General features: G+C 39.9%; 1 protein-coding gene across 15 annotated transcripts in view; it reads right to left on the reverse strand.

Annotated features, from left to right (window-relative positions):
* Nucleotides 1-24,501, reverse strand: part of pax2a (paired box 2a) — a 33,171-nt gene extending 8,670 nt beyond the window's left edge. For 4 of the 15 annotated variants that reach the window (XM_077236815.1, XM_077236809.1, XM_077236814.1 and 1 more), the window contains exons 1-8: nucleotides 19,953-20,140; nucleotides 18,176-18,341; nucleotides 17,286-17,483; nucleotides 13,795-13,877; nucleotides 13,534-13,704; nucleotides 12,634-12,678; nucleotides 6,741-6,916; nucleotides 4,617-4,737 (exon numbers count right to left, since the gene is read on the reverse strand). In XM_077236815.1, coding sequence (XP_077092930.1) covers nucleotides 4,617-4,737; nucleotides 6,741-6,916; nucleotides 12,634-12,678; nucleotides 13,534-13,704; nucleotides 13,795-13,877; nucleotides 17,286-17,483; nucleotides 18,176-18,341; nucleotides 19,953-19,995 — 1,003 coding nt within the window. In that variant the 5' untranslated portion in view covers nucleotides 19,996-20,140. Of the gene's footprint in view, nucleotides 1-4,616; nucleotides 4,738-6,740; nucleotides 6,917-12,633; nucleotides 12,679-13,533; nucleotides 13,705-13,794; nucleotides 13,878-17,285; nucleotides 17,484-18,175; nucleotides 18,342-19,952; nucleotides 20,673-24,359 lie in introns of those variants that run through there. The other 11 variants (XM_077236816.1, XM_077236811.1, XM_077236817.1 and 8 more) reach the window with 8 other exon arrangements.
* Between the last annotated feature and the right edge of the window lie 245 nt (nucleotides 24,502-24,746).

Raw genomic sequence — 24,746 nt, forward strand, 5'->3', positions numbered from 1 at the left:
ATTTTTTTTATCATTAAACGGTATTTTGCATTAATTCTGTAAAACTAGTTGACAAAATAATTATTTATTTCAGTTTTTCTGTATATTTACAGCTGTCATTAGTACTCCCAGCAACTCTCAGTGAAACATCGCCTCTCACAAAAAACATTAGGATTGATATTTTATTCCTTGCTTGGTGCCTGGAATGCATCTCTACAAATTCAGGAATTGCAACATAAATTTAAAATAGATAAAAAATAGATGCACATAATTGTGGAAATTTTTTGTTGATGTAAACATTGTATATATGTAAAGATGGAACAGTCACTGATTTTATCTTCAGTAGACCAGTTGAATCTCTAATTCAATTTGCTCACATTGAGAGAGAAAAAAAATCTTATTCAGAATATCACAGTTTTCCATAATTTGCTATTTCAAAATTTTTTTTGGGGGGGGAATTCAAAGAAAAGTTAAAGGCCAGGTGGCCAGTTATATTTATTTGATAAAACTTAATTTTCCTTGAATTTTACCTGCGTTGTGAGTCTTAGTTTTGGGCACTGCTTACTCACACTTACGAAGAGAATAGATTAGAAGTGAAAATATAATTTTTTCTTGTAAACTGATCATAGAAATCTTTGGTTCCATTGTTTGTTTGTTTTTTCTATCTTTTTTTTCAGAATGGAAAGCAACTTGTAATTTGCTCCATAACAGAAGACACTTTCACAGTCTTCTATCAACTTTAGATTTATATCTGAATCTAAATAAAGCTACATTTTTATACAAACCTGATTGGAATTATTTATCCGTCAAATGAGCTAAAAATGAGCAAATACAAGCAGGTAAATCACTTTCAAACAATATCTCTTGAACAGCATCAGCAAACAGCAGCATGGCTCGCAGATCAATCAAGCTCAAATACAGAGAAATTTCCCTAAGGTTCGGAGGTAGGAGTCGCATCTCCAAAACAAAAAAAGCCTGCAAATCGCGACACGGCTCCTTTGCATCGCCAGCCCTAATATCATTTGGCTGATGAGGTTTGGCATTTTTCATCTTAGCGGGTTTGCCACTGCAGCTCAAGCAATCAATGTGAGTTCTGTCTTCATCTCTCTCTCCACTCATCCTCTTTAACATCCTCTGCTGTTAACATGGTCTGTGGGGAGGGCTCTCACAGCTTCATGATAGCCTCATTAGCTGTTTCCCAACTATTGTTGTTTTACAACCGAGCTATGTGCGGAGAGTCGCTCATTAAGATAAGGCCTCCTTTTTGTCAGATGCAACCCTGACAACCCGTTCTGACCTAATGCCAGGAAATCAGGCAACTTAACTGGCCTCTTTCCCACACAAATCAATGGCAGAATGTTCTTTCCTGCGCAGGTCTGGGACTCAGCCGAATCTTCATACAGCAGGAGCAGGATAAACATGACGGTTTTTTAAATCGCATACAAAAACGAGGCCGTTGATGACTATATCTCAAAGATGATGTCCATAAAGCCTAACTTGAAAAAAACGAGAAAAAAAAAACCTTAGAGGCCAATAAAGGAGAAAAGGAAGAGAGGCTGTCGGAGGAATTAGGCCTCGCGTTTTCACGGCCTCTGCTTTGCCGCTGTAAAGCAGACAAGGGCGTTCGCTACACTGACCGAAGCCCAGTGTTCAAGATCACTGAACTCTGAAACTAATCAGAGGTGCTGTTGCTTATTGTCCTGGAAACAAGCAAGACCTGCAAAAAGGAAGGCTGTCAACCTCCTGATTACAGAGATGGAAGATAAACACTGGTCTATGTGGAGGCGCATCACATCTCAACATGAACGAGAGCTATAGAGTTCTCTTCGTCTGTCTCGCTCTCATGAATGCATGGTTTCACATGGGTGCAGTAAGAGAAGAGAGAGGACTTTTTCCTTTTTTTTTTAACTAACAGTTCAAGCAAAGTCACCTGCCTTATGTTTTGTAAAAGTACTGAAATCTTTGACCTCAATTTTCAACATTTTCTCACAAGATCACAGGAAAAACAGACTGCTTTACACCGATCAATTGCAGCAATGTAATGTTTGGAAGACCAAATTGCTTGAATCCCCAATATAAGTTCCTAAAGTTATTCATTATCAAATTTGTGCTTAAAGGTTAGTGTGCTATTGTGAGGCTGAAATAAACATTAATTTGGGCTCTAGGGCCTGCCGGGGCTTCTGGTGACTCAAGACAGAGGCAGTTTGTCACCGGGCCACACATCAGGTACCTCACTCTAGCCAGCAGCGTGTTGTTTGCTGCTCACTGGAGAATAGCGGGCCACACTTAAAAAATGGCTCTCTGTCGGATATATTTCAGCCGGAGTTCATCAGCCGCATAAGCCGACACAAAGCAGTCTTTTCTTTCACTCTGCCTGCGTATGCTGCTTTCCTTTCTTACTTTTCTTGCTTGTTTTTTTTTCAGACATGGAGCTCTGTTGCTTTCAGGCCCGGGCTCTCTGTATTTTTTTTCTCCTCCCGCCCCCTCCTCTCCTTCCATCTCTCTGAAGAGATTTGGAACAGGGGGGATCCCTTCAGCACCTGCTCAGGTTTTCAGCGGGTCGGAGGGGTGCCCATTTACACGGTACCATCCTACTGGCACCAGGAAGACTTCCATTATATGGCTCGGCAGGAACAGTGCTTAAGAATCCGCACTAGTCATTCATTGTGAAGGTATGTGCAAACGGCCTTTTTAAAAGGCTAGTCATATCTGGACAGCATCCAGACTTTTTACTGCAGTTTGAATAAATCATGCCATTGTTTTTTCCCCCCTCTACTACAGTTAATACATGAAAGTGTGGAATGTTCATGAGTCATTGGGGAAAGTACTGCCCCTCATGACAACAGAAGTACAGATTAGTTCCTCGTATAACTATCATCTGTTCTTTTTCTGGGATTTTGTATTATTATTTATAAATGATTATTAATATTTTTAAGTATCCATCTATTCCATTATTTAAAGGAATGTACTTTTATTTATTTATTTTTATTACATTTCATCCAACATCATAAATTTCAATCCAATACATAAGCTATTTTTAAATGGCTTTTCCTTTAGGACTTTCAGTACAGAGCAGTAACCCCTAAAACTAATTGGGTAAACAGTTAACACAAAAAACACGTCTCCTATGCTTCGTAGTGCCCTTAAAATTCCAATTTCTGTTTTGTAATGAAGAGTTCATTAATCATTCATCTTTAATAGATTATGCAAATCGCACGACATAAAATCAACAAGATCAATGGCAGTGTGAATTTTAATTGGCTCAGGAAAACATTGCTGGGAATGAGCATAATCTCCAGCTCTATCCAATGAGAGGGAGTAATTTATTCAGAATTGGCTCTCAGTGTAAATGCGTAGGGTAATTTAGCACCTCCTTTAACTCTGTCCTTATTCTTATTTCCAGTTTATCACATGCGAGTACACCATAACATTACGTTATTGCGTCTTTGAACTGCTTCTCTTGCTTTTTTTATTTTTATAAATGAAGTTATTACTGCCAAAAGTCATTTAGAATACGACATGGAACAGTTAATATATATACGCCTCTCAAGAAATGTCATTTGAGCCTAGACATTCTGAAAGAGCTTTAGAACATAACTACAACTGTATTTTATTTTTTCAGAAAAAGCTGAATTTAGGATGCCAGGGGTAGGTATCCTCATCATGCATGTATAAACAACACTGTTTTGAAATCATTAACAACAATATAACTTAAACAACCATTTGAAAATCTCTCTAGTAGAGCCGTTCCTGTGCTCTACCAGAAGCAAGAGGTAGTCTGCACTAAGACCCCCGGTGTGTCCCGTCCCAGGTGCAAGAAAGGCCACCTGCCATGAGGGTGCTCCCTAGACCGAGACTGCTTTCATACAAAGGACAAAAACACACCTTTCTTCTCCAGAGGCCCAACTTTCTGGAGGGAACTCTACCTCCCACATATTACCGAGGGGGGAAAAAAGCCCTTTCTTTTCACATAACATTATCCAGCTATCATTTGAGAAGGGGGCACAGCAATTTTCAATCATCCTGTCCTCCGCCCACACAGAACTCATTGGCTTTGATGGCTCCTGCATAATTATGTGAATTTTATTAAAAGCTCAGCATATTAATCTCAGCCCGACAGTTGGCTATCAGTAAACTTAACCTTCTCTGAGGTAATAACAGCCGCAACAATGAAACAATCTTTCAATTAGCCAGGCTGACATTAACCACCGCATACCACAAGAAAAAAACAAAAACGATGCAACAACAAAGGCCAAACCATGCTAGACCGCCATATTTCTTTCTGAGCACTATGAGCTGAAGAAAACTTTTCAGTACACGAAGGTAAAGTAGTAAAACAATCCATTGGTTTTTGCACAGTGACACTGGCTGACAGTTTTCCATAATCACTTTGAATGATTGGGACTTGCATGCAAGAAACGGCGCCTGTCTGTTTCGATCCCCTCTCTCTTACATGGGTCCTCAGAGCAGGCAGCACTAATCCATCCGCTTTAGATCAACATGTCACATTCCACTCTCACCTGTCCGCTCAACTTATAAAGCTCACTTTACCACATAAAACAGTCACATAGACCAGAATATGAATGTACTGCCAGTATTCTAATAGTCAGCTGGGACGGTCTATCCAGCGCTCTTACCTGTCACTACCGGGTAGCTCTGTGACACGCTGGAGCCCAAATCTGAGCTGACGCTGGTTGACAGACTGGGCTTGACTTCGTCCAGTCCAGGGTTCAGTGGTGGTAGCGAGTATTCATTAGCCTGCCAATGAGGGGAGGGGGACACTTTAAGTAGATATATCTTGGGATCCAAGCATCACTTTTAGGTGTCCAATTAGAAAGCTTTCTGCCTGTGAGCTGCCAGTTCTATATGTTATGATTTTTCTTTTTATTATATTTCTTATGATTTGAGGAAAGCAAAGTGTTGTACACAAAGTACCAGGGATTTAAAATAATGGCGGCTCAGTTGGCTTTGTAAATGGGCACCTGAAATCCAGTCCTACTACACTTGCACATTATTTTTTATTTCCCCCAGTCAAATAGATGTGCATGTGTGTTTTGGTGGAGTTAATGTGAACTGTGTGTGCATACATTAAGGTTGTGAGCGGGACAGAGAGTAGGATTTGGAACAGACTGAAAGGAAGGGGTGTCAGCTGTCTCTTTGTGCTTGACTGCAGTCATTCCCCTGACCAGCCAAGGGAGGAGACGGGTCCGCTTTGTTAGATTACCAACATGGCCTCGTTTCGAGAGCATTTGAAATTGTTTTCTTTAGGATGAGAAAATGATGACACGAACATGAGCCCCAAAACAGCTCTCTGTTATTATTTTGAAATGTAAAAACATTGACGCTTGTGTTTTTCTGGATATGTACGTTGGATTATGCTGCATTTGAGGTACTATGACTTTCTTCAAATAGATATCTTTGTAACTAATTCAACAAATGAGAATAGCTTTCCGGCTCCCATTGTTCCTCGCGTATTAAAGTGCGAGCATACATATGTCCGCTCTTATGCGTATACGTCTGTGTGCGTGTGTGTGTTCGTGCATTTGCGCATCACAATAGACCTGTGTCCCAATGGGAAATGCTGTGACCCCAGACTTGTCTGTCTCTATTCCAGATAAACTCTAATTGTCTGCTACAAATGTTCGGTTGGCCAGTAGCGGATGTTCCTCTCTATTTGGTCTGGCCTCAGATGCACAACAGCTATTTTATCATGCAGATAGGGGCAAGTTGGGCGTGGGGCAACTGAAGAGCCATCTGAAAAGGATGACCAAATGGCTGGCAGAAGTGTGGGAGGGGTGAGCCCATTGAGTTTGCATTTCCAAAATGGCTTTTTAATGCCCGGCCTCACACACCAGACATGGCTAATAGGTCCGCTCTTTAAAGAGTTAAAAAGGGGGCATGAAAACGGACCAATAAATGGGAATGTAGTCTGATTAATATTACATTAAATTAAAAGTGATTTTTCTGGACTGTTCCAGGGCTGTTTTTCCCCCACGTTTAGCCTCTTTCCTTGCCTTTTTTAATACCTTCTCGGCTTCTCTTTGTGATTGCAAGTCATTTCCAATTCGTTTTGGTATTGATCTTCCAGTAGAAATCAGTTTTGTAATTAGCTGCAAATTAGGCCCTCTACTAGGGGTGAGGGCTGTCCCCCTGATTTATCACCAGTGTAATTCTCAGCGATCGGAGAGAAATTAAAATGAACTCAATTAGGCCACTGCTTTTGCTTTATGGGCCCCTACTTGAAGTTTCAAGGGAAACATTAATAGTCACTGGTTGTTTGATAGTATAATGAAAGTAAATAAAGCTTATCTCTTGTAATAAGCCAAACGCTTTAAATAAGAGCTTGTATATACAAGGTGGGGGGTTTTTTTGGATTGTTTTTTGCAGCATAATTTTTTGTGAGACTCTTCATTCAGACTGAAGATTTGTTAATTATTTCTCATATTCGTATCAGTGGATTCATGTTGATGAAACTAAATTAATCTGGCTTTAATGCACCTTACACTATTTAATGCATATATTAGTGATGCTTGGGCAAGATGCATCATTTAACATTTGTCTGGGATTAAATCGTATGGTGACTTGATTTTACTAGTTTATCTTAAAGAGATTTTATTCAGAAAAAATATCTGTCGGTTCAAATAAACTCTGCTGTCCGCTCACACTCCGCTTTAAAATTAGTACTGCAGACTGTCTAATAATCTCCAGTTTTTTGTGTATTAGTTTGTTAGTATTCGTCCATTTGCCTCGATATTACTAACCTGCTCTGGCTTGATGTGTTCTGACGTGGGGAAGACGTCGGGGTATGACGGCCGCTCAAACACCCGATCCAGCGCCTCCAGCTGTTGTTGAGTGAAGGCATCGGCCCTCAGGTGCTTCCGTAAACTCTCCACACTACCCTGAGAATCACTGTTTGGGCCAGAGCCATCTGAACCATCTATGAGAGGAGAGAGGGGACAAGGCCACATGCTAGTACCAGTCGTTATGGTCCCGTTTCTCCCCGGAGCAGGCACACCACCACCACCCCCCACCCACCCCCCCTCCCCTGCCATCCCGCACCCCACACCCCACACAACAGCTACGGCTAGCGCTGTAGTGCACCTCTCAGCACCACTAGATGAAAGATTGGAGTATATCAGCTCAAATTCAGTCAGCACTAGCCTCAAACTGATCCTAATAGCTGTAGAAAGATAGAGCACATGAGGCTGGGAGAGAAAGGGAGGGAGGGAAAGATGTGAACGGTGCAAAGCGGGGGAGAGAAGACCCACACACATCCCCCATCCCAGATCAGCATCAGCACCGTCATCATCTGATAGGCCTGCAGTAATTGATGGATTGCCTTCAGAGCAAACATCTACTTGTTGGGAACGTCATGTGTTTTAGCGTGAGCCACCTTGTTCTCTTTTCAGTCAGTGGGCTGGTGGAAAATGGAGAGCTATTATTTAAAAAGCACCATTTCCTTTAGAATGTAATGCTGCTTTCACTTTCAGATTGCTTTTCCCTGGAAAAACGGGAGGCCAGTCCCGGCTTGAATACAATTACGCAGCTTGACTGCCAGCTTATGCATTTCCCTCCATCTCGCTCTCTATAAACAAATGAACAGTTTCCCCTCAGACCGTGACCCCATCACCCTGCCGAAGCAGGTAGCCTTCCTTCCCCAGTGCCTCATTTTGCTCCTCCGGAAACCCCTTCGCAAACATTCGACAAACGTCCGTGCATCCTCGGCAGCCGTACTGGCAGCCTCCCACCTCTCTGGTTGTGGAGGGGCTTTTTTGCTCCCTTACAAATCTGTCATTCTAAATTTGCAGCAGATTATGTTCTCTCCTCGGCGAGAGCGTAGTGATATATGATATGCAAGGCCCCTATTGATTGCCTGATCTGGTGGCAGGAGAGAGGCGAAATGAACTTGAAATGAACATCATGCCTCAACTCATTGTGCGTATAATACTCTACTTAATCCCACATTTTTCTGTGCTATGGAATTCAATTGATCAATCATGTTCCACTGATAGTACCATTTCAGGGGCTTTATTGCCATTCTACCCGCCAGCTTGACCTTTTTTCAATGGCTGAGGCTACAGGATGAACTGACTTTCAGGAGAAATGGATCCATAGAGAGGTCTGATAAGAGACTGGGAGATATTATGTGTGTGAGTGTGTGTGTGTGTGTGTGTGTGTGTGTGTGTGTGTGTGTGTGTGTGTGTGTGTGTGTGTGTGTGTGTGTGTGTGTGTGTGTGTGTGTGCGTGCGTGCGTGCGTGCGTGCGTGCGTGCGTGCGTGCGTGCGTGCGTGCGTGCGTGCGTGCGTGCGTGCGTGCGTGCGTGCGTGCGTGCGTGCGTGCGTGCGTGTGTGTGTGTGTGTGTGTGCATGGGAGTGTGTATTTAAGCTACACAGAGGTGACATTTTTTCTCTTCCTATTAAGTTGTGGTTGTTTTGTTGTGTTTTTTCTCCTTGCATTATCTGAGTCATTCCATATCTGAGAGCAGGCTTTTTTTATAGACAGCTCCCTTGGGGGCCTTCTATAAGGCTGCATGTTGTTGCCGTATAAACCTCAATTGTTCTCTTTGGTACAGAAGAAAATAGAGTCATTAATTACTTTCTATCAGCTGGTCTAAGTGCAAACTGCGATCAATAAGCAGGCGTTTGTCATTTGATTCGGTGCAGCATGTTTGCCATACTCAAAAGCCCAAAGCGCGCAGGGCCGCTAGTTGACACAGGGGACGGAGCAGCGGTTTGAGCTGTGGGGGGCTGGGCTGTTCTCCGTGACGTTACAATTAGGGGAGATTTAGGTTAGATCAACGTTTCACAGTGGAATTTTTGACATTTCACAGGGATTCACAGTAATGTTGTCTAGACTATGTATATAGCTTCGCTCCTGTTTACATCAGTGCTCATGCTATATTGATTTCATTGGAACACTTGAGTGTGTTTGTTTTGACATCCCACTGCATTAGCACTCTGGTGCTATGGGACTTGAGCTCTGTCAGATCAGATAACCAGAGTCCATAAAACAGGCCTCCCATGGGCTTCCTCCTCTGGAGAGCCCAGTTCAAATAAAACTAAGAACAAGAGACAGTAAAGGGCTTATCATGGTGAACTTGTCATTTTAAGATATGCACTGTACGAAGTCAATATGTGTAAGTGCTTTTGAATATTTTAAAGTAAAATGACCTAAATTTGTGATATGACCTCTGAGAGAATATATTAGGTTTTAGGAAGTTGTGTTTAGGGTTGACCGGGCAGGTGTGACATTCTTTTAAAAGAACAGTGCTGTGTTTCCTGCTTTCATCTCATCTGATAAGGCTGGCTTGGATGAGAGAGCTTTTTGAAAAGCAAATGAGGGTCTCGTGACCCCTATGACCCTTGACCTGATATCACACATCCTTTGTTTTTATGTATTACTTTTATTGTTATAGGGATAGTTCACCCAAAAATGCAAGTTTTATTATCATTTACTCGCCCTTGTGTTGTTCCAAACCTGTAAGACTTTCTTCTGCTGAAAACAAAACACAATGTTTTGAAGAATTGTTTAAGTATGTTATTTGTTTTTTTCATATTTCATACATTGACTTACAATGTACGGATTTAAAAATGTTATTTTATTTTGTGTTCCACAGACGAAAATGTCATACAGGTTTGGCAGTCCTATTTATGAAATCTACAGTGCTGCAAGACTGCACAGCAAATAACTAAATCAGAAGAAGAAGAGACAATAAGAGAAAGAACAAGAGAGATGGAGGGAGAGAAAGGACGAGGCAGCAGCAGCAGCACAACCGGGACTGTTAATTTCCTGTTATGTTACAGCGTGTTTAAAGGCTTTATTAATTCAATTTAGCGTCGCTGAACAGTGTGCAGGCTGCCAGTAGGAGCTGCGCTTTCTCTCCTTTTCCTTTTTTCTTTTCTCAGGCTACCGCTGTCAGCATGGGTTTTTTCATCTCACCCATAACACATTTCTTTACTGTACTCACACCCGGTCCGTCATTTAGCACATCGGCCTCATGTGACGCAGCGTTCTGGAACGCAATTAATGAACGCGTATCTCCCTCGCTCTCACTCTCTTTCCTTTTAAAATCTGCGTAATGCGGCGCACCATTAATTCTCAGCATCAGCGTTCATAATTGACTTTTCTCTGACATGATTCCTCTTCGAGCGAACCACCCTGCCCTTAGATGTTTTCGTGCTGCAGATTTTCGCGTTTGCGCTATCGGCCAGGCTGGGGCGGAGGGTCTGCTTGAATGCAGATGTATCAGCCAAGCGGGGGCATAGACCTTTTGTGTCCTTTGATAAGGAACCCGGCACCTTCTTCTCTGCCGGTTACGCTCTGCAGCCTCGCTCAAATCTGGGCTTTCTCTTTCATACAGAGGCCATCATCATGATGAGATCGGTGGGATGTTCTTATTCGATTTAGACTGAGGCCAATCCATTTCTTGGTTTGGATGTATTTCATTTCTATTCTTTTTTAAAGTAGAATCCATATTGACACAATAGAATCTCACAAGCCATGAAATGGAAGCACCGGTTAAAGCATTCTAGCTGTGGGCCATACTATTTTAGCATGGGGATTTGAAGTGTGTTGTCACTCACTCTCAAAGCAATACTTTTAGATGAACAAACAAGGTACAAAGTAAAACTTTTCCGTACCTGTACCACGATGGCACGGATGTAATCCCTTTATCGCGCTAACGTCAAATAAATACGCCGCTAGGCCTTATAAATCAACCCACTTTAATTTCTTTCACGTGAACGCACGCTCCCACAGCTGATTCAAGCGTCAATCTGTGTTTTTGCATGTAATTTATTGCAACCGGCCTACTCCCTATGTAGGTTATGTTTGGACTCATACAGATGGAAGAGAGCTGGGTCACACCAACCTGCTAATCAGTCGACGCAAGGATAGGTGAGAAAGAAACTGCGTGGAAAAACCCAACTCGAGCCTATACGCTAGTAATTAACTCAGTTCATTCATTTGTGTCATTTTGTAACAAAGTATTAACTCTGACAAATGAGAAATCCCAAACAGGCTTAATTTCCCTCTTTTGCCATTAATGCATTTGGCAAGAGAGGCATTCTATTTTCCATAATGAGATACACAAATAAATCTGGCAATGGATTGAAGGGCCTGTGAAGGCAGCAATAAGGTTGAGGCGCATTCTCTGTGCTGGCATAATTGGTATCACTGCTTGCAGACATATAAACCAATCTTTACACAGATAGGGCTGTGTCTCTCTCTTCCCCTTTAGGCTATTTCTTTTGTCTCCTCAATAGCTTGCACATCCACGATAGAGGAAGGGGGTGCTAATTTGTGAATTAATAGCTTTTCTCTGCAGAATTGCAAATTCTCTTAAATGTCACTATGTTCAACTTGCAGGGAGCTATTGCCACCAAAGAACTAATCTTGGGAGGCTCCCCCCAACCTCTCCCTCCCTTCTCCGAAGGTCCGCACCACGTCGAACGTCACCCGTAGCCGACGAGCAACACGCTACTTTTAATTTGCAGTAACACATGAAAATGACAGATTAATGACTCTTATGACACCTGTGTCCCTGAAGCCCCTCTTGCAAAGACCTGGTGTACATAACGCGTGTCACACTACATTATCTCCATATCACTCTTGTAATGAGGACCTTTTTTTTTTTTTTAAAGGGCACTAGCATCATCAAATAGGAAGACTGCGGACGCCTACGTCTCTTAAATCAAGCACTGACTGAATGCTTACTCATTACACATGACTTTTAACTTCCCCGTACTGGCTGTTCTCAACCTCTTCCTAAAATCGGATTAGCATATTTCTGTTATGTCATCATCTAATGAAGGGAAGATTGGCTTCACCCAGCCAAATAAGGCTCAGGTAGCCCAAGGCTGCTGGGCTGCTATGAAATTGAAACCATACACTGGCTGTCACTCTGCCTCCCTGATGTCTTGGTGTGAAATAAGGGCTAAGTTTAAATAACACAATGCTTTTTAGACATTTGGCACTGTATCAATTACCAGCCATGAGCTCTTCATCAGGGACACGGCATGACAAATGCCCTACAAATGTCTCTGTACACCTTGAGAGACCTGCATAAGGATGTGTGAGGCCAGAGGAGGGGAAACACATTGGCAACAACAGGAATATTTACTCTAGTCGTTATAATAAAAGGTAATCCTCGCTGAAGCGGTATTAAATTTGAAATTGCGCACGCAAGTAAACTCGTGTTTTCCCGCCTAGTGTTTTATGATGCAATTACACTCAAGCCCTTCATCCACTCTTCATGTCGTGTCAGTTCTAATCAAACTAGGAATAACTACCGGCGCTGGCGTTTGGCTGGGTAATCCCCTCTCGTCATGTTATGTCCTTTCTCTGTTTGTAGAAGCAAGCGGTCTATGACAGTGGCAGAGGAAAAGCCCCACGATGGACTCTGTAAGCGCATGCCACGCTGTAGCAAATGTGATTTGCCACAGTCGCTTTCTCACAGTGTTCATATATGATCCAGAGCTCTTTCCATAAAGATATCATTAAGCGTCAGTGCGCTCCGTTTCATCCCCCTCCCCTCGACACACAACCTTACACGTACACGTGCACACACTCACACACACCCTCACAGAGCACTTGATCAGACTCGAGTGACTTGTGATTTAGCAAGCAAGAAAAAGTTGGGCTAACAAAACTTACAATATCCTATTTTCCTCCCATCCAAGTGGTTGCCACTCCAGAGAACTAAAGAGACGGAAACATAAAAGAAGCAAGTAGCCCTGCTTTGATAAATGTTTTAAGAGATCATTTCCAACCACTTCAACCTTCCTCCCTTTGACTACAGCACTTTCTGTGTTCTCGTTCGGCCCAGTGCCACATGGATGTTTATTCACTAGCATTCAAAAGGCGATTGTATGAAGAGCTGATCAGCCATTAGGCCTTAGGCGGTATGTGCCCTCTCATTTATAAAAGGAGAGGGAATGTTGGCATGAGCAGGTTGGCAGCTCCCTTTTTGCTGCTATTTCAGTTCTTCAAAAGCAAAAATACACAGCCAGAAAATTGTGTGAAAATAAAATGTCAGAATATGTCTAGAGTGGTTTTTAAGTCAATTATAAATCGCACATCAGTTAGTTTTTGCATTATATTCTGCCTTTCCAGTCTGTTCTGAGCACATTTTTTTTGCCATTTCCTAATGCATTTACGTTGCTGATTTCTTTGTCTTCATTTCCATTGACCTGTATTATTTACAAAAGCATAAAGCCGTATCCCTGACGCACTACCTAAGCGCTATTCTGTCATGATTCGGATGTAGGCATATTCTTGTTTGCGCAGAGCTACTGTATCATCAAATAAAATGTGCTAGAGCCGTACAAACACCATAGTATCAAATGGCAGAATGTAACAGTCCAATCTGCTTTACTACATAACAAGTCACTTGAGAGCCCTTTTTTTTTTTCTTTTACAAAATGCTTTGTCCAGTGCTATCAAAATGCCATCTTCATCTCCTCACACAAATTGGAAATTACAGGGGGCTGTAGAGAGGCCTAGAAAAGGAGTGAGAGGGGAATAAAAGCGATGGAGAGAAATCCAGTCTCTTACCATCATCACGTTTTCTCTTTTCGCCGTTGGAGCGAGGGATTCCTAGGATGCCATTAATAGAGTAGGACCCCACGGGGTCATTGGAAGCGCTTGACACAGGTGGGGAGGCTGTGCTGGGCACTGAAAGAGCACAGGAATAGGTTAACGTATATGGAGTGCTCTCAAGATCACCTTAAAAGAGAATGAATTAACATTAGGGCACAGGCATAATTGATGTCATTATGATTTTAATGTTTATATGCAAAATGTATGCTGTCTCACCTATAGTGTGTCCCGTTGTGGAGAGAGGCGTTCCTGTGCCGTCGGATGGATGGAAAGGCTGCTGAACTTTGGTGCGAATTATCCTACGAAATGACAGTTAAAAGAACACGATGAGTTGAGGGAGCAGCTGGTTCGCTGGATCATTTTACGCATAGCCTGATGCGACCCATTGCGTGTGTAAAACTCTAGTGTTGTTTTAGAGCCTTCCTATATAGATGCACTGATTCTGTCACAAATAACCAATCTTGGGGTATTAGGGCCAATCATGGAGTAGGTGTGAGAGGCAGAGTGGGAGCTACCGCGGAGAAAGTGGATTCAATCAAATGGGATCCCATCTTTAGAAATATGATAAAGTCCCACTACCTCGAAGGTGTGATATGGGGGAAAGTCTTCATTGCACTTTGATCTGAATGATCTTGCAAACAAAGCATGAAATCACATCAATTCACCTCAATGATGAGCTTCACTGCCCCGAATTGGCCTCAGCTTTAATAATCTTTCTCCCTCTCCTTCTCATCCTTTATCTATCTCAATCTCTCCCTCTATCCTCTTCCTCACTGAAGCAAGTGAAGATTGCTTGTAGAGTGTGGATAGCGACTTCCCAGATCCGACATTTTTTTTCTAGCACAAACATGCAGAGGTGCCAGCATGGATGAGGCCATATTGATTGGGACTTGGGGATAAAAAAGTTGGGAATTAGAGGCAGAGAAGAACAGATGCAAATAGAGGGCTATAAATTATATGTGACAGGAAAGCAATAGTGTCTTATTGCTTACCCAAAGCCCACTGCAGCATCTGATGTCTTTAATCTGGGACACACTTTTGAGAGAAGAAGCTGTCACCTTATTCTAGGAACACATTTATACTCGTTGGCTACACATTTTCACATTTGTATAAACTATAATATGGCTGTAAATTTCATTTCTAAGGAAATCCTAATTCTGTATGTTCTAATGCACTTAGAAAATCAATACTTATGACTAAAATTTGATTCAGTGAAATGATATACACACTATGTATATAATATATATATATATATATATATATATATATATATATATATATATATATAGTGTGTTTAAATTGAATATCAATACAATAATTATTTTATTCTATTTTATATCTTCCTGAACAAACACCATATCAGTATTTTGTGATTTTTTTTTTAACATCCCTCCAAAACAATGATTTAACCCTGTGTCTATAGCAACACAAATTCAATAGCTTGGATCCATGTTCTCACTATCGAATGAGCTATTTGGAAGGTGTGAATTAATGACTTGCCAGGGTGCTGAGAATTCCCTGTAGAAATATTAAAATATGAATCGATGCTATTGAAAGGATGCTTAGGATTCAGGCGAAGAAGGGCTCAGAACTGGTTGTGTGCCAGTGACTTCATGCTGAGAGGAGGACACAGAGAACACCCCAGACAGTGTGTAATCTTTAATAATTCATGCAGAGAAAATGTGCTTAAAGCTGGGACATCTTCTAAAGTCAACAGAGCAGAGGTCAACCTCTTAAGCACTCAGTGCATGAGGGTCCTGCCCCTGAAGTCAGCTCACTGGTGAGGGAACACTTTTAGACAGGGTACAAGAACACCTGTTTGAAATGGCACAAGGCTTACAGTTTGACTGGAGGACTACAGCCTGCTATGATTATAGGAAATGTGAAAATATTGTATTTGCATTTTATTTGTACTTGGTCGCTTTAAGGACAGTGTTCTGGTACAGTAATCCAGTTCACTGTAAAACAGCCCACACTGATGTATACTGTATAGCAACACCTAATTTATTAAATAATACAGGCAAGTTTTGTAATAATTAGCTCAGGAATGGTTTATCCGATGTGTGTCCCCTGAGCATAGAAAAACATATTTTGTATGATTTAGAATAACAGTCCAAATCAATTTGTTGCATCCCTATATGTATTCATTTCATATACAGTATAAACAGAGGTCCTTACAATGCCCTCCTCGGAGGTGATAACTTTAACATCATTGGAAACAAAGGTTTAGTGGCTCTTCTTTCATGTCATTAATGCAGATTAAAAATTTACCACATACATGTGTTGAGACCTGTTCAAATTGCCCTTTTTAAGCAGCCATAGTGCATGAAATGAATTTTTTCAGCCTCTCTCCCCCCTGTTTTTTTTTCTTTCTTTCTTTTTCCGCGGAAATGTCTTGTGCGGGTCGGCCCATGATCTCTCTTCAGCTCATTAAAATGTAATGCTGCTGGCCAGCTCTATGGAACAGTGCCTCCTAACCAAAGTTCATTACTCCTGCTTGCAGGTAGGCCTTTTTCACCTTGTTCTTCCACTCTTAAAACCCCCCTCCCACCACCATGTCTCCATCTCACTTGGGATAGTCTTGCTAGCCTTTGTATTTTAATAAGAAATAAGAATGAGAATGGTAACTTAAGACTATTTATTTTCAACTGACTGATTTAATGTAGGTAGGCATTTCTGCATATAATCTCCTTTGCATTATTTATGATAACATAAGGACTACAGGGCCTGTTTGTTAGTCCTTGGAAAGTTAATAACTTACTGAAATTGCTGAGGTAGAAGCCCAGTTACACATCCACCCATTCACAATTATATTTTTTTGTTTGCACTATTCTTATTTAAAACACATTATTAATGATAATAATTTAGATTTATTAATTGTAATTATTATTAGTTAAAATAAGTTCAATTAAGATAATTTACATTTATTCATTTAGCAGACGCTTTTATCCACTGCGACTTACAAATGAGAACAATAGAAGCAGTGAAACTAACAATGGGACAATAATATGCAAGTGCTATGACCCTTCCCAGTTTAATCTAAGCAGTACATGTCATTTTTTTTTAGATAGATATAGAATAGATGATAAGAAATAGATATAGAATAGATGATAAAGTGAGTATTAATGGATCACACACATTACTGAATTACACATCTCTTTTTTCAACACATTTAAATAGCTTACAATAACTTTTTTTGTCTTGCATTATATATATAGGCTACATATCTTTTTTTTTTTTTTTTTTTAGAACTATTGAGATGAGATTCCGTATCAAGCACTGAGGTATGTTCGCGCATTTCCCAGTGCCACTGGATCTGGTTACAGAGTATTGATTGGTTTTCATCGAGACAGATGTGATTTTCGCGACCTCAACTATAGATCCTCTGCAGGCTGTGGACAGATTTGGGATTGAATTGCACATTTGAGACCACCCCGAGAGCAAGAATTTAAAAAAGCAAAAACATCACCCATGGAATAAGCAATTGTAAATTGGAAACGATAGTTTTCAGTACAAGGCCTCAAAAGGATTTTAAATAGCTGACGATAATTTGGCCGTTAGTGTTTGGAATCGCCGTTTTAGCTAGCCTACTTCTGAAGGTCAGTAGAGAACGGAATTGACAAATAGTTCTGTTCTGTCGATGACATCACGCTTTTCAAATAAATTTGAAATTTAAAGTGTGAAAATGGAATTTCAAACCGCTTTACCTGTTTATGGAGGAAACACTTGGTACTGTGTCGTTGTCACAAACGCCCTCGGCCAGGAGTCGGTCTCGGATCTCCCAGGCGAACATTGTGGGATTCTGCCGCTTGTATTCTGCGATTTTATCCACAACTTTGGGCGTCGCCACTTTTGGTTTGGACCCCCCAATAACTCCAGGTTTAATACTGCCGGTTTCATAATATCTGGAAAAGATGAACGATAATTCGTTATTTAAAATTGTCCTCACGTCTTAGCGATGGCGTTTTTTGTTGTTGTTGTTGCGTGTGGCATTGAGGCATATTTATAAACAGTGAATTATGAATACGGGCCATAAATACTTAGGCTACTGATTTAATTATATTTTGACTTTTAAATTATCAGATGTTATTTTTTTCCCCAAGCCTTGCGACGGGAAAATGTGTAATTTCTATTTTAACACGTACATTCAATAGTTTTTGCGTCTTCAATCATTAGCATTCGTAGGCTGCGATCTAAAATCGCAATCATTCATTTATCAAACGGTTTCCTCAGCGACTGATATATGTCCCATGCACCCCACGATTAATACATGCCACCAACACATCTCATAAATTCTAAGGAACATTTAAAGTGCAGAATACCTTATAAGATCCTTTTGATAGCTGAAAAATATTTCACAAAATTCAAAAATCTATAACAGTTTCCTAGAAAACATATCCTTCCTCCTTCACAATGAATTTAAGGTCAGTGAATTTAATATTATACCTTTTCACTAAAAGGAAAAAAAATCTTACTAATACGTTACATTACAGTAGGCAATATTGTTTAAGATGTTAATTTACATGAAGCAATAACATTTGACTAGTATTAGTTCTCTATAATAGGACAAATTTGCTACATCTGTAATTTTTCGTACCTTCCGAGAATTTTGCTGACACAGCCATGGCTGACCCGTAGTTGTCTTGAGATGTCACAAGGTCTGACTCCTTGGTGCGCGAGCTCCACGATTCTTTGCCTGACCACGTCAGGTAGGGGTCTGCCATTCACAAACACCCCTCCTAGCTGGTTCACACCGCCGTGCCCTATATGGGATACAACAACACAGACACAAAAAGCATAACATTACATACATATAGAAGATAGGCTGTGTCGTTAACATGCCTACCACACAGAAGCATTTAATTTTCCCTTTCTCCCCTCACTCTCTCTCTCTCTTTCTCTTTAACACTCTCCGCATGGGAGAGAGAGCGCGCGCGCACACACACACACACACACACACACTACCTGTATGTGGACAACCATAAACAATAAGAGAGTTAGCTATAATGTAGGCCTATATAATAACTGAGAAATTTAATAAAAACGAATACGTAAAATGTTTTGACATCCTTGTTCTTTTTTGTTTGATTTGTGGCGTAGCCTACTATTTCTGTATATGACAATATTAATCAATTATCCTCAAAAGGTTCACGGGACAGTTAATAATGTTTTCCTCATAGGCTAATGTAAGTTGGACAGTATTTTTAATTTATAGTTTAATAAATTGCTTTATGTTTACATATTTGTCAGCTCAATAAATAACTAAGCTAGCCTACACATTTTTATACATTTGTACTGATAATATAATAATAATAATAATAAATTATTATTATTCCACCCGTAACCCTCTATTTTTATACGCAATCGTGATTGTAAATATTAGCAAAACGTCATGTGCTATTCTACCCACAAGACCCATAGTTAGGTAGTATTTTCCTCTTCTATTCCATTGCAGCCAAACACATGTCGCATAGATTGTGTTTCAACCTGTTTAATTTTCCTTGCACAATTATTGTAAATAATTAAAAAGAGCTTTGATAACTCATATTACAACCAGGGAGTAGGCTACGGCAAAATAATTAAGAATTAATTATTTAAATTATACCCAGGCCTTGTTTCAATACCGTGTTTTCAACAAATACAGCAACAGCAAAAAAAAAAAAAAACAACAACAAAAAAATCTCCTTTTAAAAAAACATATTGTGCCTAACAGCAAACCTTTTCTCCCTGCTTTTCAAAATGTAAGCACATTTATTTTGATTGCAAACTCTGCGCTTTAAAATGTAAACATTTTAAAGGCAATGTTTTGTAAAATAATTTAATCTTTGGTTTTTCTTTCTGGTATTTTCGCGTTGGCACATGTTAGACATTTCTTGCGATTTTGCTTTATATTTTTGCAGTAGGTAGACATCTATCACATGTGCCAGTAATTCACTCATTAAAATAAAAATAAGAAATATACTGCGTGAAATATGCACTCATCATTTACGTTTTACATACAACGCAGAATGAGTCGTTTTAAATTAAACCACGCTAAATATTGTAATCGACTTTTTGAGCGACTTTTTGTCGGAACAAACGACTAGGGCCGCTTAAAATAACATAAGCGATCGCTGATATTTCTTCACGGTGACTACTTTCCGTATTCGCCTTTCTGAGCGAGAAGAAGTCTAGCCTATAAAATATTTAAACAATTATTTGTACATTTTTGTAAGACCTATAAAAACTTGACAAGAGTGTGTAGCTTAATGCGGACAGGTTATAGGGTATAGTCTTACAAAGCCAACTCTACCGAAACGCTAAACAATTTAGAATTGATTTATGCTAAACAAGGTAGAGATTTTGAAGGGGGAAAAAACTGATATTTTACTCACGGTGCATCGCCGAGAAGGGGTCTGCTTTGCAGTGAATATCCATGGGATAGCAAAGGAAGGAAAGATAATCGACTGAGGTCGCCGTCTCGCCTCGATTATGTAGCTATAATTGGAATTAATAAAGATCGCTATCCGTTCAAAGCACAGTGCTTCCGATGCCAATGTAGCCTACAGGAGAAGTTCTTCAGCGAGCGACGAACTTTATCTCGTGCTGATCAGTCCATTCAATGAAGACACGAGGCTGGTCAGGTGCAGATCATGTCCTGCACTAGTCTCTCAAAAAAATATTTTACGCAGGAACGTTAGCGTAATCAGTCGTTCAGTTAATATTTGTCAGCTACATATTTAAGGGAACGCAAGCATTAGTGGTTGCGTCTCCTCCAGTGTCCTCTGGTGAAACTGCAGTGTAAATTCCTCGATATGGAGAAGCGTTTCTAGTAAAGTCTGAGGGGTACAGTCAGATTCGTCCGGGGATGACAAGAAAAAACATGGACACGGCGAGTGTCTCTCGGTCCCCCTCTCTTCAAGAATGGGATGTGCCTGTTAGAAGCTTTGGGCTGAGACTGAAACCCCTCTTCTCAGTGTGTCTGTTTCTAAAAGCTGCAGTCCACCGCCCCCCTCCTTCCCAGATCCCCCCTCGCATAGAGATGGATGACATGTCAGACAAAGGCAATAGATTCCAACACTTTGTGATTCGCCAACGCAAAAAGCTGGAGCACCAAATGAGGAGGTCTCTTCATCTGACACTTCGGAAGGGGAGGGATGCAAACAGGGAAATGAGGAGAGATGGGTTTAAAAAAATCGAGGAAATTAAAAGACAAGTGGAAAGGAAGCGGTACCACCAGCGGCCAGGCATCGTGGTATTTCTAAACTGTATGTTGTCAAACTACATGAATCATGTTTAAATCATGACCTAAACGTATAGACTGAATGTATTTTTGTGCGTGTTGTTGATGGGCATTATGTTGTCAAGATGAGACTAGTTAGGGATGACGGAAGGTCTTATCCTTCATGATTTCTATTTCTACTGTCTTTTTTCTCGATTAGCCTAAGTGTTGTCGGATGTTTTCAAATTTTTCCGAACATCGATTAGCCTATAATGGATTGGCGTTAAATATTATTAGATTGTTAAGCAATATTAACCTAGCTTGTGGCTTTTTTTCTAAAAGGCATACAGCCCTACGCTGTTTTCGGAAATACCGAAAATGTAAACAATACAATGTAGCATAAATATTCACAGTCTGCAGATATAAATAGCCTAGACCTTACATATAGCCTATAATCTCCATTTCTGACAAAGATTTGCTAGTGCATCTGAAAGCTATCGTATAAGGAAGAATTACTGTATTATCGTTGCATTTTAAAATATGTCAACCCTACTAAGTTTGGCCTGTCAAATGTTAGTGAAAGGATTGTCTCTTTTGACCATGCTGTTTGTGCTGCTGTATTGTAGGCATTTCTGTAGATGGCGCTGCTTAGTTTGCTTTATTTCACTGATGGAGGCTCTTGAAGTTTGTTTTATGGCTATCCAACTAAATTCTTGATTGCTGATGACAATTGATGAAATTAATGTTTGTAAGTTTTGTTTATTTTTCTTACAGCTACTTATTGTTTTTATTTAAAGCTCAGACGTATAAGATTATTTTTAGAACTGAGATCGATGGTAGGTTTTGTCAGTTTGTTTATGCTATCTGATTAGTAGACTATACGCTTCACTTGAAGTTTCACTATTTTTATTTTATTTTAAATCTATCTATCTATCTATCTAAAATTCGTTATAAAATGTTTATATTTTTTATCTCAGGAAAATCATGTAGCCTATTTCAGAAGAATCATACATGTTTTTAGATCCTGGATCCATACATAGTGATCATGTTTACATTTTTTTCCCACTTCTGAAGCAAGTGATAAAGTTATCCTATCTTAAATTTAATTTTTTTTTCTGGAAAATGTATTTTTAAACCGTAAAAATAGGCTACAAATAGAAACGTATGCACTTATTTTACCTTCATCGCAATTAATTATTATTATGCTATTATTGTTGCCATTATTATTGCTTTAACTGTTTTCGTTTTTAGTAAAAACGGCACGTAACCTACACATAGAGCTACATTTAAGCACCATAACTGCTGTTTAAAACAAACAAAAAAAAAATGCCTGTAGTAATTGGTGAAAAGTGCAGGCTCTGGCTTGACTTGAAGGCTCTTACACATTTATAAAGTGTTCGCACTGTGACCGTTGTAGGTTCGGCTAAAAGAACAGGAGGGTATGTTATGTTGTGCCTCCCGGCTAAATTTGGGGACGATTCTTCTTTTTGTTAGTATTTTTGGAGGGAGCTTCTGGTACAATATGTAACACCATGGGCTGTAATTTCACACTTGACTACACATTTCCCCTAAAGCTGCTTTTATTTCCCCGCAAGACCCCAGCTTTTTTGCCTCCACTCCCCTTTACTATATTAGTTACTTCCTCTGTTAAATGATAGGAAAACTAATTGCAACTGATCATAGTGGCCATTGAATTCTAAAGGCGGGCTATTGAGGCTTTTAAATTTCACGTGGCTCATCAGAAAAAAAGTACTATATGGCGAAAGGGAAAATGTGTAATAAATTTCAAACATGGCCTTTTAAATAAACGGGTTAACATGCAAACACATTTTTTTATGTCTGCTTTTAGGTGTGTTTGAAAACTTTTAATTTTGTATTATTTTGTGAACAGGAGGTTTTACTATTAGGATAACTATTAGGAGAGAGTGATGGAACATGTCACGAGAGAGCCAGACAGAAAAGAGAGAGATAGGCTACTCAACTGCACAAGAAGGTGCAGTGATATAGTGCATCTGTTTTGACAGCCTCTACTATATACGCCACATAAGTTTGTTAGTCAAAGTGAACAGCGTTGAACGTCCAATGAGAACGCAGAAAATCACTTCTTTCCAATATTTCCATTTTCACTTTTAAAAGCCCATAGGTTTCAACTCATTCACTGTAATATTGTCAACGTCACCAATCGATATTTTTCCACTCCACTAGACCTGTTGTCCACGTCAGTGTGCTACAGCCTAGCTAAATGCAAGTATGCAGCTTTTACAGCAGGAGTAGGCTAACCTATAATGGAATTTTAAGGAGTCTGATACGTTTATTGCTAATTTCAGTCGCGGGATTGTTTTAGAGTACTTAATCGTGTTTTTCGAGAGGTATTCAATTGTTACAGACTGAAAAAAATAATGGAGAAATCGTTTTTTTGTTGATGTTTTTTTTTTGGGTTATTTTTGGCAACAACATTTTTTTTACGTGAAAAGAAAGTTTAAACTAAAAAGTAAAAACAATCTCTTGTCAAGTTCAAATTATTATCATAGAAATTTAATAGTTTGCAAAATAATAGGCCTGCTGACATTAGCCTAATAATAATAATAATAATAATTATAATAGTTTGAGTTGTGTTGCCCAAAATATCAAAATGATATAGCCTACTACAAAAACATAAGTTTATTCCCAAATGACTCTTTCCTATATGAATTACATATTGAGATATTTTAAGATCTAGTAGCCTACTTCAATCAACAAAAAATATATGAGGTTTCCAAATATTTGACCGCTGCCTGTAACCAAAACAACAAAACGGCATTCACAACACCAGAGTCATGATATCAGCTGTGTCTTTAGATTACCCATTCATGGTGTCTATAGAGTGAACAGATGGACCATCAATTGAGTTCTGTCCACAGCATCAGAGATTGATTTTGTACTTGCTTTTAATTTTACCATAATGAATTAGATTATTACAAGTGTTATATTGATCTTCACATTTACACCCAAAATAGAAAGGCGAATTAGCATATGATCTGTTTTCAATTAAGCGAACTGCATAAACAACGACGACAACAGCAATATTAACAACAACAACAATACTAGTACCCTAATAATACTATTTAAAATATCAGTCTATTTATGCGATAATAATATTGCTATAAAAACAATGCGATTGGAGTAAGGCTGATGTTTTGGGGAAATTAACAATTATTTGAATTATGCAATGGGAAAGCCCGCAGTAGGCTAATACAAGGCTATTATGGATTACAGTGAGCACAAATGTCAACACACGTACGGGCCCAGCTAACATCACATAATAACATAATTCCAGCGTGAATCAGTTGCCACTTCAATGAAGTCTACAGATTGGCAAGGCATATGTCAGAATTCCCACCAATTAAATTACAACCGTAAGAGCAAACGACTGCGCTTGCAACAGTATAGGGCGGTCAATAGTCGCTGGTCAAGTAGTTTGCGTTTGAAAAGTACAACACCTACTGTATGTTCTTACCTGAGCTGACGGCGACTCACCCCTACCGCTAGAAAATAAACACTCACACTGTTTGGCGAGACGAAAAGAGAGCCCTGCGCTTACCTGATCGACCAGAGCTGTGAGCCATGGCTTTTCCCTGTCTAATGGTCCGTTTCGTCGATGCAGCCCACTAGATCTGTCCGGCCTCCTGCGTTCCCTCCTCGGCTGGGCGTCCTGCCTCTCCCCGCTGCTTTTCACAACCTTTGACCGATCATCCAAAACTAAACGGTTTAGACGACAACAAAAAAGGAGAGCAACCTCTGCTCCATTGAACTAGATTGATAAAGGAGGGAAAATAGCAATCAAAGCAAATAAAGCGTTGCAGGTGTTATATAAAAAGAAAGAATAAAACTTGTCTGCTGGAAGTAAGGACTAAGAGTATGGAGATATGCTAAGATCCGCACGCAGGCTTTTACGTTCATGAGACTCAAAGGTAGGACTTATACCGAT

Source organism: Siphateles boraxobius, unplaced genomic scaffold (genome assembly GCF_051911475.1).
Source record: "Siphateles boraxobius isolate OS27281-9 unplaced genomic scaffold, OSU_SipBor_1 20, whole genome shotgun sequence".
Taxonomy (NCBI): Eukaryota; Metazoa; Chordata; class Actinopteri; order Cypriniformes; family Leuciscidae; genus Siphateles; species Siphateles boraxobius.